The sequence below is a fragment of the Sinocyclocheilus grahami genome, unplaced genomic scaffold (assembly GCF_001515645.1).
Source record: "Sinocyclocheilus grahami isolate Dianchi unplaced genomic scaffold, SAMN03320097.WGS_v1.1 scaffold212.1, whole genome shotgun sequence".
Taxonomy (NCBI): Eukaryota; Metazoa; Chordata; class Actinopteri; order Cypriniformes; family Cyprinidae; genus Sinocyclocheilus; species Sinocyclocheilus grahami.
Window position 1 is genome coordinate 441,553 of NW_015505391.1, and position 18,160 is coordinate 459,712.

Here is an 18,160-nt window from a genome sequence, read left to right on the forward strand (position 1 = left end):
GTCATAAAAGTATGCATTCATTACATTTAAGTACATTTTAACACATTTAAGTAACCACAAAAGTTAGTTTGTAAAGTGCACTAAAACGACGGTCACAAATGAAAGTCTCGATCACGTGAGGAGGTAACTAACTACAGGCTGTTTCACTTCCCATTAGGAAAGCTGTATTTGACTACATCAACTAAAGATAAGTAATCATTTCATTACAGATTTGCACACAATCAAAAACCGGTAACTCTTCACAATAAGGTTTGGTAACACTTTATTTTAAGGTGTCCTTGTTACAGTGTAATTATACACATAAGAACTGAGTAATATTAATTAACTACATTAACGTTAGGGTTAGGATTTGGGTTTGGCTTAGGGTTACTTGCATGTAATTATGCATAATTACATGCAAGTAACCCTAAGCCAAACCCAAATCCTAACCCTAACGTTAATGTAGTTAATTAATATTACTCAGTTCTTATGTGTATAATTACACTGTAACAAGGACACCTTAAAATAAAGTGTAACCAAAGGTTCATTAGTTAACATTAGTTAACTACTTTAGTTAACATGAACTAAGAATGAACAATACTTCTACAGCATTTATTAATTGTAGTTAATGTTAATTTCAACATTTACTAATACATTAAGTTGTGCTTATTAACATTAGTTAATGCATTGTGAATTAACATGAACTAACAATGAACAACTGTACTTTCATTAACTAACATTAACAAAGATTGATAAATACCGTAATAAATATATTGCTCATTGTTCGTTCATGTTAGTCAATACATTAACTAACATTAACAAATGGAACCTTATTGTAAAGTGTTACACAAAAACCTTTAGTGTTTTTCTTACAATGTCTTTAAGAAACCAGGAGCAACACAAAACCTACTCCCTGAAATTAATGATAGAAATTCTTTGACCCCTCTAAAAATCATTGCATAATTTGCACACTTTTTGAGAACAACTTACTGATGCTGTAAACTTACGCTTCCGTGTCAATAGACTCCCAGTCTTCAAAATTATCCTTTTCATAGCTTTTACCTAGAAAACAATCATGAAGCTTTTCAGAAATCTAGACATATGTGTTTCATTTTAAGTTCTGAATAAAGCATTTCAAAACAGATATAAAAAAAAAATAAAAAAAACTAAATAACTGATAGAATTCCTTGATGCCCAAAATGATTTTGGTAAGTAGGACATGTTCCTGGATCAACATTAGGGTAGGGTCAGGATTAGGTCTGAGGTTAGGGGCTTAGACAATGTTACAATACTTAATGTTTGGGTTTAGGGCTATGTTTATTCGACATTTGAGACTATGTTTATTTGACAAGAAAGTTGTTAGGATCAACACAATATGTCATGCTTGGCAAAATCTTGGCCACTTCTTAAAAAGTGCATAGTTAAAATATACAGTCATGCACAATTTTTTTTTCTCTCTAATGAAACTGCTTTGTGTGCTGTGCTTTAGTAAAAAGCAATATTTGGACATTTTTCTGCACTCACCTGATGGGTTTGGCATAGATATGCGGTGAGACAATTTTCCATTCTCACGGCTGCTGGTGTTTCTGATTGGTGGACCGCCGCCTCGAAGAGAGACTACACATGCCAGCGCTGGCTGGGAAGACCGTTTCTTTATCTTTCGGTGGGACGGAGGATGTAGAGGAAGTCGTGGGGGAGGTCGAGGAGGGACAGCTGGAGGGGTCACTTTATTGTCATTTGATGGCAAAACATCCAAATATATTTGAGCATCGGTGTGCTCCAGCTGTGCATACTGTTGGGTATTTTTATACTCAGATGACTGATAAGTCCTTGGTGGTAAAGGGGGTTTTGAGTGGTTTGGAACTGACTCATCTGCATATGCAAATCCATTCCCTGCTAATTTGTGAGGGCTGTGGTGAAGTAGAAAGCTTTGGCAATTTATACATGGAGGCAACGCTTGGGGTTTTGAATTGGGAGATGGGCTGTTCTGCAGCGAATTGTCTTTATTGCTGGTTAGGTGTAAAACATCCTTATTTCTCTGACTTCCTCTGTTTAGATGTTTGTGATTCTTTTCAATCACAGTATCCATGTCATTTTTCTCCTCGTGTAGAGGTACCCAGACTAGTTTCATACCAGGCCTTTGAAGATGGCAGAGGCAATGACAGTGTTTCTCCTCTGAGTGGGTAGGTGGTGCAGTTGAGCCCTGATGATTCTCTGTGGTGCCACTCACATTATTCACCTCACTGCCATCAGGAGCTGAGGGAAAGAAGGGTAGTCAAGTGCTTTATTAAGCTTATCAACAGGCCCAGACAGAATCTACTTTTTTCTCCCCACATTTCATTTTTTGTGCTGGTAAAATGGTATAAAATGAGCTGAGAGTTCTACATCCTTTTTTGTAGGTGAGAACATAATCAGATTAGCCAAAATATTTAATAACTGGCCATGGAAAGGAGCAGGGGTTTGTGATCAGTTGCCTTCTACTGTACAATGCTCAAAGCCAGTGGTCCTTAATTGATTTCACTTGAAGACCCACATTTAACATCGGACATCAAGCTGCAACCCAACAAAAATATTATGTTGTACAAGAGCAAACAAAATTTAAATTTCACTTGAATTTCAATGGTTTCATGCTCTCAGCAGCCAATTCAGTGCACATAACATGTCTATCCTGCTTACAAGTTAACCTGAATTTGGGTCACTGACAAATACAAGGTTTTCAAAATAAAGAAAATAAAAATATTTAAAAAATCTAAAAATGTTTTACAAACAACTCCTGTACCCCTTGTATTTATGTTGGTGTTATATGGACTCTAAACCTCCATCATGTGATATCTACATCACATAAACCTACATCAAGTAATAGCAAACACAAAGTAAAACAATCACTGAGAACCACTGTTTTCAGCATCATTTCATATTTAGGCATATAAAGCACACACATATTAGAGACAGATTTCAAAATGTTCGCTACCTGATCGACCCACATCCACACCATCTATTGCCAGTTGAAGATTTCTTTCCCCCAGCATCCGTCCACTTTTCGTAAGTCTTGAAAATGAAGATATATCCTCTACTCGGTCCTTTGTCTTGGGTGGACATGACAATCTAGCTCCGACTACCACAGACGTTTCACCTTGGCTCATATTTTCAGAGTATCTTTTTTCATTGCTGTTGTAGTTTACTGCCGTTTGCTTGTCTGTTCCTTGTTCAAAGTTACGCAATGCATGAGCCACTCTGCTAGAGGATCCAAAGTGGCATGACTGGTGTGAAGCATTAAGGTTTGGTTTTGGTGGAATGGTAGGTTTTCCACCGGATGTGTTGTAGATTGACTTATTCATCATTTGATGCTCCAGAATAATTTTCATGTCCAAGTGAGCAAGATTTACAGATCAAAATCCAGAGACACATGGATGCACTGATGTGCCAAATGCATCAACCGATGCAGCAAAATCCCTGATTGTGCAACAGTTTAGTGTCTTCTTTGTCAGTGAAGCCTGTGTTGTCACTCTCTGTTCAGTTGTCATATCAATATTTAAAAAAACAATAAAAGAAGTTAATTTACCTTTCACTGAGCATTCAGAGCAGCCACACACCATATGTGAAGGAATATTTTACCTCCTCCGGTGTGTTATCCTTGTGAACAAATTTGTTATGAGTGATGTTAATAAATGTCACTAATGATGGTTACTTCTCCTTTCGGATCTTGTCCTCTGGTCTTTCACATGGCTTAAAAGGGAAGTAGGTCGTCACACCAAATGGACTGTTGAATATTTAGTGACATACTGTAGATCCTGGACATAAGATAATGCAGTATTACTTTGATTTTAAAGATTATTTGATTATCTGTTTGATCCTAAATAAATTTAGCAAATTTCTAGAAGCATTGTAACACATAATGAAGTTACCTGCAGAGGTTTTTGGATGATGTTATTCATATATTATATTATATTATATTATATTATATTATATTATATTATATTATATTATATTATATTGATTTGTATTGTATTATATTATATTATATTATATTATATTATATTATATTATATTATATTATATTATATTATATTGATTTGTATTGTATTGTATTGTATTGTATTGTATTGAATTGTATTGTATTGTATTGTATTGTATCATATTGTTGAGTTATACAAAGATTGCTGTAAGAACTGAATACCACAAAAAAAGCATGAATTTCCATGTCTCGCTTTAGCTTTAAACAACTGAAAACTCCCAGTTCAACTTTTCAGCAAGGCAGCTGATTCCATACTGACCATAAAAACACAAGACTCTACTTTCCTACATAAAAATATTTTATTGTTATAGTCAAGCTTAACGAGTGGCTGCTACACAACCAAATGTATTAAAAATCAATGTGTTGACAAACAGTAAACAGAATATCTTTTAAAATATCTAGAAAAATATATTTTAACCATAAAAGCAAACAAGGATCTCACTTCCTCTATGACATGTATGCTGATTTCTGTTACTTTTTCAGTTCCTTCATTTTCCATTTACTAGGTTTAATTCTTCTTTTTATGCTAACATCCTCCATGACCAAAAATTCCCTCATGAAACTGTAAATGGACAAACACAGATAACATTATGAGTAATGTTACTTCATGTATATTACAATAATTCAGCTATCAGAACAACTAAAAATAAAAATCATAATTTTTACAGAATGTCAGAACTTGGGGTGATTTGCTTACTATGTATTAATTGATTTAAGAAAAACATTTATTCCAGTACATACATATGGAGACCTTCTGAGTTACACAATCTTTCTTCACACTAAGCACATAATTCATGCCTTTGTTGTTCACCATGAATCATTTCCTGTGCGCCCACCATTTTCTTTTATTTTATTTTTTCTTTTTCTTTTCTAGTTCACAGTAGAACACATCCCCCTCCTTTTGCTTCTACATAGTTGGGATCCAGATCATTCGGCAGTTTTCCATTTTGTCCCCAGACGTTAAGCTCCCCAAACACACCTGTCTCAATCATCTCCTCCTGCCATGGAATTGGTACGTTCCCAGTTGCAAACTCATTGTAGAATTCATTGTCTTTGTTGTCAATCACAACACCTTTGATGGTGCTGAATGCTCCCACATCATCAATGTCTTTGGCATAGACCATCTTAGCATCTGGGACAAAAGGAGGAGGAAGCATACCTGTGCAAAATAAGAAAAGAAAAGATTTTTACAGACGTACATTTAAAACAAAAAATTATAATACCTAAAAAAGGGGAGTACCATTGTGCACTGATGGTATCAGATAATACTTTTATACATATCTTTGTTCTTTATGAGTACCAAATTCAGTTACACTTTATTTTAAGATGTCCTTATTACAGTGTAATTTTATATTTAGGTACTGTGTAATAATAAATAACAACATGTACTTGCTATAGGGTTAGGGTTAGACTCAGGGTTTGGTTTAGGTTTAGTACCATAATTTACTGTTATTAGCCCAGTAAGTACATGTAACATGTAACAGGGACACTGTAAAGCTAAGTGTTATCCCATATTCATATACCATTATATTTACATATATGGCACTTCAAAGAAAGCTATTTGCAAAAAAAAAAAAGAAAGAAAAAAACTTTTCAATACCATTTAAGGAGTTTAAGTAGTTTATGATGCATATCCTTCCCTAACTATAACTCTAATGGACCATACCAGCCTCTAATCTCCCCCAGTTGAGCTCTTTAAAGAAGGACTGGTTCTTCAGTTCAGCACACTCATTGTTCTTGAAGCCAAGTCTCTTCTCTGGATCTTTCTCCATCAGTCCTTCACAGAGGTCTTTAAGCTCTTGGCTGAAGGTTGGGGGGTATGAGACTGGGTCATTCAGGATGCGCCGTGTCACTTCATTGTTGTCCACCTGTGATACAGAAAAAGAGCTGATGTAGTTGAGCAAAGATGAGTGAGGATGCTTCAAATTGCTGTCATTTGATTTCTCTCATTGACAATCAATAACTACTGATTTGGCACTGCAAATCACTGTCAGTGTGAAAGCCCCTTAACAGAGAGCCAAAGTGTATGTCTACCTGCTCTCCACGACACCTGAAAGGTCCCTTGGCGGCAACCATCTCATATAGAGTGACCCCAAGAGTGAAGTAGTCTACAGTGTAGTCATACTCTTTCTTCTGTAGCAGTTCTGGAGCCATGAAACCTGTGGAGGAGACATACATCTGTTATATATGACATATATCTGTTACTTACATTTAACCAGGGCCTTTTGCGATGCTGGCTTAAAAATATGTTTTTCTCTTGTTTATTTTCCAGGAACAGAAATATAAAGAATAGATGTGTCCTTGTCTTCTTTTCCTAGACTTTTGATTAATTTTGTAAATTTGACATCAATTAAACCTCTGATGTTGTCCACCACCAATTTTTGAAAGCTATTTTTAGCATATATTGTTACATCCAGACTACCATGAGTAATACATCTGACCTGTGCTCTCATAAATTTAACATATATACTGTATATACACTGAACAAAATTATAAACGCAACACTTTTATTTTTGCCCCCATTTTTCATGAGTTGAACTCAAAGATCTAAGACTTTTTCTATGTACACAAAAGGCCTATTTCTCTCAAATATTTGTAGCAGAGTGAGCTATAGACCCAGTATAATTGGCTGGCGTTACCCAAACAGGTAAACCTATCAGTGTTCATACTTTATCATGGTTTGGTAAGTTTCATGAGCCAATTAGTGCCTGTGTGCCTATAAAAGGGGGAGTGTTTGGTTGCTTGGCATGCTTTATCCTTGGTACCGCCCCTTTGTGACATGCGGCGCTTTGAATGAGTATTGTTCACAAATCTGTCTAAATGTGTGTTAGTGAACACTTCTCCTTTGCCGAGACAATCCATCCACCTCACAGGTGTGGCATATCAAGATGCTGATTAGACAGCATGATTATTGCACAGGTGTGCCTTAGGTTGGCCACAATAAAAGGCCACTCTAAAATGTGCAGTTTTATAGTTAAATACATTTATTTCAGTAAGATATTCAGTTTCCTTACATATTTATAACAGATATAATAATCCTTTAAAAGTTAAAAATCATCTCAACCTATACTTAATTTATTTGCCAACATAAACTACACATGTAAAAGGATTGCCGTTTTAGTGTTTTTATGAAATAATGTACATATTTGATCAAGTTTATTGTGGATTTTGCACTTTTGAGACACTCCCTAACTTGACGTGCGCAAGTCAAGATCGTTGTGAGGACCTTTTCACTTCAGAGGTTTAAAACAATTATATCATCGAATAATATTATTATTAATTTTGATATTATGTTTTTTAAACGTGATCTGAACGAGATACAGCATGATCCATGACTATTATGCGATTACATATAAATTAATGCTTAAGTAAAGATCGAATGTCTAACGAATGACCAACATAAAACCAACTTTACTGCACTCAAACAACATTCCTCAACAGAACAATTCATCACCGGCGCGATTTTAATTCCGTGTCTCTGTGAAAGAATCTCAAACGCCACAGAAGACACTGGCGCCGCCGCAGCCGCCATTGCTTACCAGCAAACTCTGGAGAAGGGTCTGGCTGCAGACATGCACTTGCACTCTCAGACATCTGCACTTCCGCGAGTGATGTCACTTGCAGTGTTTTTTATTTTATTTAATTTATAAAAAAAAATTTTTATTGAATCTCTTAACATTTTACACAAGTAGCCAGGTGGTGAAGACAAGAAAAAAGAAACTAAATCACGAAGTCACTTGCAACCGCCGCTTGCACTCTCAGCTACCGTGACGTCACTTGCAATCGACACAAATCCTGCGTGTTGCCAATGGAGACAAGACGCTGTGGTGGTTAAATGATTCAAACTAATTTAGTACTATAACATACAGGGTCCTGCAAGTCATCTGTAGGAGAAAAAGACAAGACCCGCAAAACGTGGCCACAGAACAGCAGAATATGAACGCAATGCGTAAAGTCTCTCATGAAGTGCTTTTAAACCTCCCGTAGAAAACCATTATCTTGTTTTCAGCTTCCAGGAATTGTGTACAGATCCTTGCAACATGGGGCCATGCATTATCATGCTGCAACATGAGGTGATGGTCGTTGATGAATGGCACAACAATGGGCCTCAGGATATCATCACGGTATCTTTGTGCATTCAAAATGCCATCAATAAAATGCACCTGTGTTCGTTGTCCATAACATACGCCTGCCCATACCATAACCCCACCTCCACCATGGGCCACTCGATCCACAACGTTGACATCAGCAAACCGCTCACCCACACGACGCCATACACGCTGTCTGCCATCTGCCCTGTACAGTGAAAACCGGGATTCATCTGTGAAGAGAACACCTCTCCAAAGTGCCAGACGCCATCAAATGTGAGCATTTGCCCACTCAAGTCGGTTACGATGACGAACTGTCGAGATCCCGATGAGGACGACGAGCATGCAGATGATCTTCCCTTTGACGGTTTCTGACAGTTTGTGCAGAAATTCTTGGAGGTGAAGATGCTGGATGTGGAGGTCCTGGGTTGCTGGGGTTACACGTGGTCTGCGGTTGTGAGGCCGGTTGGATATTCTACCAAATTCTCTGAAACGCCTTTGGAGACAGCTTATGGTAGAGAAATGAACATTCAATTCACGGGCAACAGCTCTGGTGGACATTCCTGCAGTCAGCATGCCAATTGCAAAACACAGTTCCCTCAAAACTTGCGACATCTGTGGCATTGTGCTGTGTGATAAAACTGCACATTTTAGAGTGGCCTTTTATTGTGGCCAGCCTAAGGCACACCTGTGCAATAATCATGCTGTCTAATCAGCATCTTGATATGCCACACCTATGAGGTGGATGGATTATCTCGGCACAGGAGAAGATTTAAACAGATTTGTGAACAATATTTGAGAGAAATAGGCCTTTTGTGCACATAATTTTTTATAATTTTATAATTTTGTTTATAATTTTGATCAGTGTATATATATATATATATATATATATAATAATTTTTTTTGGAGAATATAAATTCAAAATGGTCAACATGAAAGGAATCATTAATATTGTCCACATATGTCATCAGACACATATAAATATTTTCTTAATAATATTTAATTCATGTTTCAGATGGTTAAAATGTCATTGAATATATAATTTTAATTACTTCAATTGTCTACTGAATGATGTTCAATGTAGAAAGTCTGTGTATTTCTTGTTATTAATCTGCTTTGTGCCATGCATAATTATATATTTTTTATCAGTTTTGAAGCCCTATTTTAATAAGTTTTACAGCTACATACATTCTGTACACATATATTACATCACTATAGTACTATATGCTGTGCTGTGAATTTTCTTATTTGATTCAGGTCTCTTCAGTCCTACTATGTCCTTCATCGCAGTCTTCTGACTGATGCCCCATGGCGAGTGCTGCCTCCTCCAATGCACCTATGGCTTCCTACACTGCAGTCATATTAGTGGTCTTATTAGAATTTAAGATTTAGTCTTGCTACTTGACTTGTGTCCTGAGCTGCCCACTTAGAGAACTGTCCTACAGGCAATTGTCTCTTAAACCGATGATCGTATTGTATATACATTTATGAGTTTGGCAGAAGCTGCTTTTATTCAAAGCACCTTGTGGGTCAGTAAGCAACCATCTAGAAATCCCAAAGCATTGTGATAAAAAAAACACTCAGAACACTTTAGCAACCACCCAGAAATCTCTTGCATTAGCATAGCATTTTGCATAAATAAGTGACACATTTTCTTTAAAAAAAAAAATAGGAAGTAATTTACATAAGTATATTTATATGTGCACAAGCACGCGTGTTCATATGCACTATAGCTGATATGCAGTGGGTTCAATTTATTTATTTATTTTTTAATAAATCAAGTGAAGTTTCAACACTGTGCCAGTGAGTGTACGTATAACAGGATGTTAACTATTTAACTGACATGATTAACTTGACCTCAAAGCCGTGACAAATTGTTTCTGCGACTGCTTTACTAGAACTTGAAGTAATTCTACCTATAAACACATTAATATGTTGTAAACTTTGATTTGACTGCACAGACACTATTGGATAAGAACTAAATTGAGCTGGGTGATGACATTACTGTTTTCTCCAGAGCTGCTTTATAGATGAACTGGAGTCATTCCTTAATTTATTAACTTTACACAGTTATTGAACCAAATTGAATCAACACTGAACTGATTTCAACTGAATACTGACTGTTTACTATTGTCTTTTACTATTGAGTTGCTTTACAGTAGAATTGAATTCTGTTTACTAGATCACCGAATCATTATTTTCCTGTTTATCACTGTAAAGCTGCTTTGTTTTACGGTTGGTTTTGGATGTTGGTGTACGTTCCTGTTTTCATGTCTTTTATTTTGTAGTTTTGCCACAGTCATGCTCTGTTAGTCATGTGATTCCCTGTTCCTTCATGTGTCATGCTTTCATAGGTTTATTGTTTTGTCATGTGGTCTTTTGTTCTGCCTTCTGTTTGGTTTTTGTTCCTCTGCTCATCTCTGTCATTGGTTGGTTCACTAGTTCACACGTACATGAAATCGAAATATATAATATATGCGTATTTTGAATGCTGTCCGGTAGGAGGGCTCCAAGCCTGGAATTGGCCCGAACCCAGAGCACTACTAATGGCCAGTGTAATGGATCCACCAGTGATGTCAGTGTGATCAGCTGGCACTCCGGTGGCCTCAACGCTTTCAAACCATGTGGCCTCAGTGCTGTCCAACCCAGTGGTCCTCCCTCCGTCAGCTGTACTACCCATGATGGCGGTTGCCATATTTTGTGTTTGAGCTACACACTGCACTCTAGTCCATGAGTCCGCTCCAGAGCCTGTTCCAGTCCATGAGTCTGCTCCAGAGCTTGCGCCAGTCCACGAGTCCGCTCCAGACTACGAGTCTGCTCCAGAGCCGGTTCCAGTCCATGAGTCCGCTCCAGAGCGCCCAGAACTCAGTCCTGTGTTGGCGCCAGCCTGTGAGTTTCCTGTTTGTCCTGTTTTGACCATGGTGGTCACACGTGAACATGTCAGGGCTAAAGAGGCTGTCTCTGAACTCACAGTTTGCCCTGTCACGGCCAAGGAGGCCATCTCTGAGCTCTCAGCATGTCCGATTTTTAAATGACTTTTATGCTCACCAATGATGCATTTATGTGATCAAAATACAATAAAAACCCTATCATATTGCGAAATAATATTACAATTTAAAAATGGCAATGGCAAATGGCAATACATTGTAAAATGTTATTTATTTCTGTGATGCAAAAACTGATTTTTCCTGCATTTATGTGATCAAAATACAATAAAAACCCTATCATATTGTGAAATAATATTACAATTTAAAATAACAGTTTTCTATGGCAATACATTGTAAAATGTTATTTATTTCTGTGATGCAAAAACTGATTTTTCAGCGTCATTAGTCTTCAGTCTTCAGTGTCACGTGATCCTTCAGAAATCATTCTAATATGCTGATTTGCTCCTGGAGAAACATTTCTTATTATCAGTGTTGAAAACAGTTGTGCTACTTAATATTTATGCAGAAACCATGATATACTGCCATTCAAATATTTGGGGTGTGTGTGTGTGTTTTCAATAGAAATTGATGCTTTAATTCAACAAATATACATTAAATTGATAAAAAAGTTACAGTAAAAATATACAGTATAATATTCTATTTAAAATAAATGCTCAAATAAAAGTTATTTTGAACTTTCTATTCATCAAGAAAATACTGAAACAATGTTTCCACAAAATACTGTATTAAGCAACAAAAACTTTTTGTAACATTGATAATAATAAGAAAGATTATCAATAACTAAGCACCAATAATAAATTAGCAGCAAATTAGCATATTAGAATGATTTATGAAATATACATGTATATATTTGGTCAAATAAATGCAGCCTTGGTGAGCATGAGACTTCATTGAAAACATTTAAAAATAATAATATTTTTTAATTTTTGACAAGTACTGTAAACACAATTGGTCAGCATAAAGGTAAACACCGATATGATTGTAATAATTGAAGTGTATGGACAATCATAAATTAAATGAGCATTTCCTCTTTTTTTAAACTCAGAATGGGACTTCAAATGTTAAATTATTTTACTGTTATGAGGGGGCCCTTCACTTTTCTCCCTCAGTTTGAACACTCCATTCACACCCACATCACCCTGTAGCCCAAGATTGGTTGCCCACTGAAGCTAAGCATAGTTGAGCTTGGTCAGTACCTAGATGGGAGACCTCCTGGGAAAACTAGGTTGCTGCTGGAAGAGGTGTTAGTGAGATCAGCAGGGGGTGCTCACACTGTGGTCTGTGTGAGTCCTAATACCCCAGTATAGTGACGGGGACACTATACTGTAAAAAGCACCATCCTTTGGGTGAGATGTTAAACCGAGGTCCTGATTCTCTGTGGTTATTAAAAATGCCATGGCACATCTCGAAAAGAGTGTATCCCCGGTGTCCTGGCCAAACTCTCTCCACTGGCCCTTGTCAATCATGGTCTCCTAATAACCCCCATCCATTGAATTGGTTCTATCTCTCTCTCCTCTCAACCTATAGCTGGTGTGTGGTGAGCACACTGGCGCCGTTGTACTGTGGCTGCCATCGCATCATCCAGGAGGATGCTGCACACTGGTGATGGTTGAGGAGAGATCCCATGATATGATTGTAATGCACTGGGTGTACAGCAATACACAATAAAGCGCTATATAAATGATTCATTCATTCATGCAAGCAAATACATTATTTTAGAGTAAATGACATGAAAAGGCTCTGACCTGGGGTCCCAGCATATCCCTGTGTTTTATCTTTTCCTGGTGGTAATTCAACAGCCAACCCCAGATCAGAGAGACGCACATGTCCTAAAATAACAACAACAAAAATATTCAGAAACAGTGGAGTGTGAAGTGGGGAGGCAAGCAGTTAAGCAGTTAAGCAGTTAGGTGTGTTTCAGCGTGCTTCTTACCTGCATCATCTAAGAGGACATTCTCTGGCTTGAGGTCTCTGTACACAATCCTGTGCTGGTGCAAATGCTCAAGTCCGCAGATGATCTGAGCCGTGTAATAACAAGCTCTATTTTCATTAAAGCCTGGATTCTTCTCATCCACATTATACATATGGTATCTATAAATTCAGAGCAAGGAATGGAGTTTAAGAGTTTGGACAAACTGTGGGTAAAAGAAGAATATGTAATATTTGCTGAGTAGATTTTGACATTTCCAGAAGAGGAAAAGGTAAGTGGCTTTTTTCCATGCAACACTTGCTGACACAATGCTCAAAAGAGCCCAACCTCAAGTCTCTATGACATTGTGGTCCCAAGATACATGTGTCTAAACTAGCCATTAGCTAGTTAAAGCTATTTTGGGGGTCTTTAATCTTGATCAAATCATCTTAAGGTGTTCAGTCTCAGAACTTGTATTGAGGTGATGACTGCGTGGACACTGGAGCACATCTAACATTTAAATGTTATCCAAGAATATTAAACACACATGACCTTCTAAGCCTTGTGAGATGAGCCCAGAGATTATGGGTTGTGACACAAACAGACACTACACCTCCAGAATATCATTGTTGCCGCTCAGATTATCTCCACAGATTATGCTGGATTAGGAGGAAAGCTGCTACAATTCTTACAGACACAAAGCAAGCATTCTTAATTAATGCACACACAATTGATTGCCAATTTTGTTTTCAGATTTTTGGGCTTATCAACATAAAATATATGATATGTTTTTTTCATATATTTTATGTTGGAAATTCATATATATTATATTAGAAATATTTAGCTTTTTTTTAAGTGTTCCTGAAAGTGCGTTCAATTACTATGTAACATTTATAATATTTTTTCTTCTTGTGCCTTAAATACTTTAAAAACATAATGACATCTACATTATAGGCTGCATGAGGAACATTTGCAGCCATTATAAAATAAGCAATATGTGGACAGTTGCACACAATGTACATTAGTTGGTGCACTAAGTTGCATTGTTAACAAAATACAGTTACAATGTACCTACAGGGGCACAACTGCATATTTGCTGAGGGGTATGGAAGATCAGTATTGTCGCCCCCGTATGTTCTTATTTCTAGTATTTTTTATTTATTTGTCTCAAAATTATTCATATTTTTTCTATATTTTATATAAAACTAGAACATTTTATGTAAAACTTTTTTATATTCATAGAGATAATTCATGGAAAATGTGCCTGGAAGTGGACTAGAAGTGGCCTATAGGCCTGTAGTCCTTTTTTCATGTGTTTTGCCTTTGAATTTATATTTCCACATTATAAAAATCACTAAAAACATAAACAATTTCAGCACTTTTTTGTACTTATGTATGAATTAGCAACTCATCGGGTCTACATGAATCACACAAAAAAATGACCTATTTTTAATTCAAAACATTGATTTTTGGTAAAATGTATAGTTTACATTCCTGTTAACAATCTCCTCAGTTTCTCTGAATATTAACTGAACCCCCATTCACAAACATAACACAATTTTTTTTTGAGCGACAGAAATAAAAGGAAATTAACTGATATTTTGGTTATTCATTTTGCCCTCTCAAGCAACAACATTAATTGTTGATTGACTTCATGACTTACAGCGAAAAAAGGGTAAGCTTAGGTCAAGCTACCAATCTTTGTTTGTTCACTTTATTTTAATGTATTGTTCTTTTTCCCTTTGTCTTTTTCTGTACCCACATGATAAATTCCTCCACCTCCCCTCGTGCGGTGGCCCCTATGCACTGCATATACGGCATACACAATTTTTGCGCCCCTGTGTAAGTAGTGTAGGTAGTTATTCAGTACCTACACTCCCACTGTAATCAACAAAACTGCCAACAAAAAAACTGGAAACATGTGAATTTGGAAAGTAGACGATAGTGTTCTGCTTGGTGTAAAATAAAGCTATGCTGTATATTTATCACTGTGTAGACCCAGCCCTACCATAGTACACAAATATTTTAATCATTCAGTACAATGGTATATATCAAAGTACAAGTTCAACGTATTTTGTAAGTGCAGTTGTACAAAGTTTGGTGAGATTCTACAATAAAAATCAATAAAAACTGAATGCAAATTCTGAATTCTGCTCCAATTTTAACTAGTAGACTGCTTCCTGTGTGTGGCATTTTACACACACACATACTGGTTTCCATTTATTGTGGGGACATTCCATAGGCATAATGGTTTTTATACTTTACAAACTGCAATTTTTCTCACAGAAAACTTTCTGCAATTTCAAAACATTTAATTCTATATGATTTATACGCTTGTTTCCTCATGGGGACCAAAAAAATGAGTCAAAAATAACATTATTAGTATATATACTCTGACAGGAAAAATCCACAATGAACAACAGCAAAAATGTGATTTTATAATAATATTTTTTTATTATTATTATTATTAATAAGAAGAATAATATTTATCATTAAATAATGTTGATTGTATTATAAGTTTAGGTAAAGGTATTTAGGGACATCTCCCTATAAAAGTTAAGAGAGAATAATCTACTATTGCATGTTTCTGTGTCTATTTATTTGTATGTTTCTTAGCTATTTATTGTTAAAGGCCTTATTTACACATTTGGTAATGTCAGAATTTTTCAATCATTGTACAAAAGACAAAAGAGAACATATACTTACACAGTGTAAAAACAAAACAAAACTCTGCAATTTCACTGTACAAGCATAAAACCCCCATGCATCTGCATCGTTTGATATGTCTCTACCAATATTAAGACCAAGTCTTGCAGCCATGCCTGCTCAATATACACACACAAACACAAAATATTTTCATCACACTAATGTAAATAATTAGTCTTTAATGTCCCTACCTTTATTTTTGAAACTTTCCCTTTTGTAGAATCCCTGTGACAAAGAATTGTGGATTAAAAGCTCCAAAGGATGGGTCCCTTGGTTTCAAAACTCCACAGACCAGATAAAACCTTCTCTCCTTCAGCAAGCATTGTAAAACTCCTTGCCTCCAGATAACATCATTCAATGGCTTGCCTCATTCTTTCTCTCCCTCCCAAGTTTCACTCTCACTCTGAAAATAAGTGAGGCGGGTTAGGAGGAGTTTATAGTCCATCTGAAATTCAAACTAATAGTTCATTAGCCTATGTGGATTACGGTCTGTGGATTAGAATGGAAAGAGACTTGTCACAGTCTATTAGCGTAAGTCTGCTGTGGGTCAGATCAGTTATCAAAAGGGCACTGCACGAGCAACAAGCTCCTGCTAAGAATGCATTACCTTCTGTCATTCCATCTTTATCTTGCTTTCTGTCAGAAATCAGCCATTCAGAATTAAAACTGTTTCATGCTGTTGTTCTTAATTTATATGTTTCTAACTTTTTTAACAAATACAAATTGTGCAAAGCTATGATTTATTAGTTATCTATCATGTTAGTAGTGATAAATTTAACATTTTAATTCACTATTTTATGGATGAGTTGGAGCAGATGTGAAGGAATTTCATTTTCATTTTACATGTTTTATGCATGTAATTTCATGGTCACATTATATTTTGTGAGAAAGTAAGTTATTTACTGGTTTCTCCATGGTGATGTACAGTGAACTTATTACAGTGACAGTTCCCCTTGAGTAACCTGAGGTTAAATACACACACACACACACACGTTGGGTTTTCATGTTTTGTGGAGACTTCCCATAGATATAATGATTTTTCTGCCATACAAACTATTTTATGCCCTAAACACAACCCTCACAGAAAACTTTTACACTTTCAAAAAAAAAATTAGAAGCTCCACAAGGATTATAAACCAACAAGGTCAAAAATTTAAGGTTTTACTATACTTGTGGAGACATACTGTAATGTAGGGTTTACCTGGACCACACGCACACATGCTTAGTTACCTTAATGAGGACATACTATAGGCTTCTGCTGTTTTATAAATATAACTATAACACAAATAGTGCAGGATGTGTTACACACAGGTTCCTATGCAATACACTTTATGCCCTCATTATTTGTATTGCTCTCTCAGTCAAAAAACTCAGAATCAAAATTGTCACAAAATGCATATGAATATGATTGAAATGTACATATTTATTTTGTTGACAAATATATAAATATATATATGTGTACAGTATATATATATATTACAAATATGTTAAAAAAAAACCTCAGTGAGTGATGGTTAGATTTAACTCTATATTTACAGCCTGTTAGGTTTCATTATGTTAGAAATCGAAATATGTTCAAATATGTTAGGTGTTTAACTATTACAGTAATTCGTTCTTTTGCTGCCAAAATAGTTCTCAGCACTGACTCGCTGAGTCATGGACCCTTCAAGTGGTGTCCTATGGTGTCAAGCACCTAAACATTAGCAGCAGATCGGGCGTCCACGTGATGCAAGAGAAAACAGGACTCATCAGACCAGCTGACCTTCTTCAACTGCTCCTAGGTCCAGTGTGCCCATTCTAGAAGGAAGATTGTTCAGTTGCTAGTACGCTCTAAGAAAAGTCTGTAAAAATACTGCTCAGTTTACTGTGTCAATATGAAGGATCTTTCTGTATTGATTTTTACAGGTGTTATATTTTGAATTATGCATTGCATTTTTGCTGTGTTTTAGGTTTGAAGGAAACCTTAAATTTAACGGAAAATGTACTGGTAATTTTCTGTCAGGACATTATCCATTTTTCTATTGATTTTTACATTTTTACAGTGAAGCCATAGTATTTTATTTTATTTTTTATTTTTTTTACTTATGGAAGTCAGTGGGTACCAGTTTGGTCAGCACACCTTGGTTGCCAACATTCTTCACAATATCTTCTTTTGTGTTCAACAGAAGAAAGAATATCATACAGATTTGGAACAAACAATGATTATAGAATTTTCTTTTTTAATAATGATAATAATAATAATAATACATTTAATTTAAGGTGCCTTTCAAATCACTCAAGGTCACCGTACATCAGGAGCAATAAATAAAACAGCAATAAATAACAATAAATAGCAATATACAGCCCTGAAAGTCAGCAGAGACCAGGACAACTAGATAAGCCCCAGATACAGATCCCCAGTAAAGACCTTGTCTCAGACGGCCACCGGGACAAGACCACAGGAGCCAGTTGAGTCCTCTGCACAATCTGACTTTGCTGCAGCCTGGAATTGAACTGCTGGTTTCGTCTGGCCAGA

The 18,160-nt window shown here is 36.1% G+C and overlaps 3 protein-coding genes across 3 annotated transcripts in view; 1 reads left to right on the top strand and 2 right to left on the bottom strand.

Annotated features, from left to right (window-relative positions):
• Positions 1-3,602, bottom strand: part of arhgef15a (Rho guanine nucleotide exchange factor (GEF) 15) — a 10,378-nt gene extending 6,776 nt beyond the window's left edge. Inside the window, exons 1-3 of the mRNA XM_016286581.1 lie at positions 2,951-3,602; positions 1,504-2,235; positions 987-1,041 (exon numbers count right to left, since the gene is read on the bottom strand). Of these exons, the coding sequence (XP_016142067.1) occupies positions 987-1,041; positions 1,504-2,235; positions 2,951-3,344 (1,181 nt within the window). The 5' untranslated portion in view covers positions 3,345-3,602. The remainder of the gene's footprint in view (positions 1-986; positions 1,042-1,503; positions 2,236-2,950) is intronic.
• Positions 3,603-4,848: 1,246 nt separating this feature from the next.
• Positions 4,849-16,079, bottom strand: grk1b (G protein-coupled receptor kinase 1 b). Its single transcript, XM_016286587.1, has 6 exons — positions 15,837-16,079; positions 12,964-13,121; positions 12,776-12,859; positions 6,029-6,153; positions 5,661-5,862; positions 4,849-5,153 (listed from the first exon to the last, which is right to left on the bottom strand). The coding sequence occupies exons 2-6, from the start codon at positions 13,112-13,114 to the stop codon at positions 4,870-4,872; spliced, it is 846 nt and encodes a 281-aa protein (XP_016142073.1). The 5' UTR covers positions 13,115-13,121; positions 15,837-16,079; the 3' UTR covers positions 4,849-4,869.
• Positions 16,080-17,624: 1,545 nt separating this feature from the next.
• The window catches only part of rangrf (RAN guanine nucleotide release factor), a 4,966-nt gene continuing 4,430 nt past the window's right edge, over positions 17,625-18,160 (top strand). The window contains exon 1 of the mRNA XM_016286608.1: positions 17,625-17,632. Coding sequence (XP_016142094.1) covers positions 17,625-17,632 — 8 coding nt within the window. The remainder of the gene's footprint in view (positions 17,633-18,160) is intronic.

Coding starts and splice junctions, on each gene's coding strand:
- grk1b (XM_016286587.1), bottom strand. CDS start 13,114: ATGTATAATGTGGATGAGAAGAATCCAGGCTTTAATGAAAATAGAGCT. Junction 5,863..6,028: donor TCAGGTGTCGTGGAGAGCAG/GTAGACATACAC, acceptor TCTGTATCACAG/GTGGACAACAATGAAGTGAC. Junction 5,154..5,660: donor CTGGGGGAGATTAGAGGCTG/GTATGGTCCATT, acceptor TATTTTGCACAG/GTATGCTTCCTCCTCCTTTT.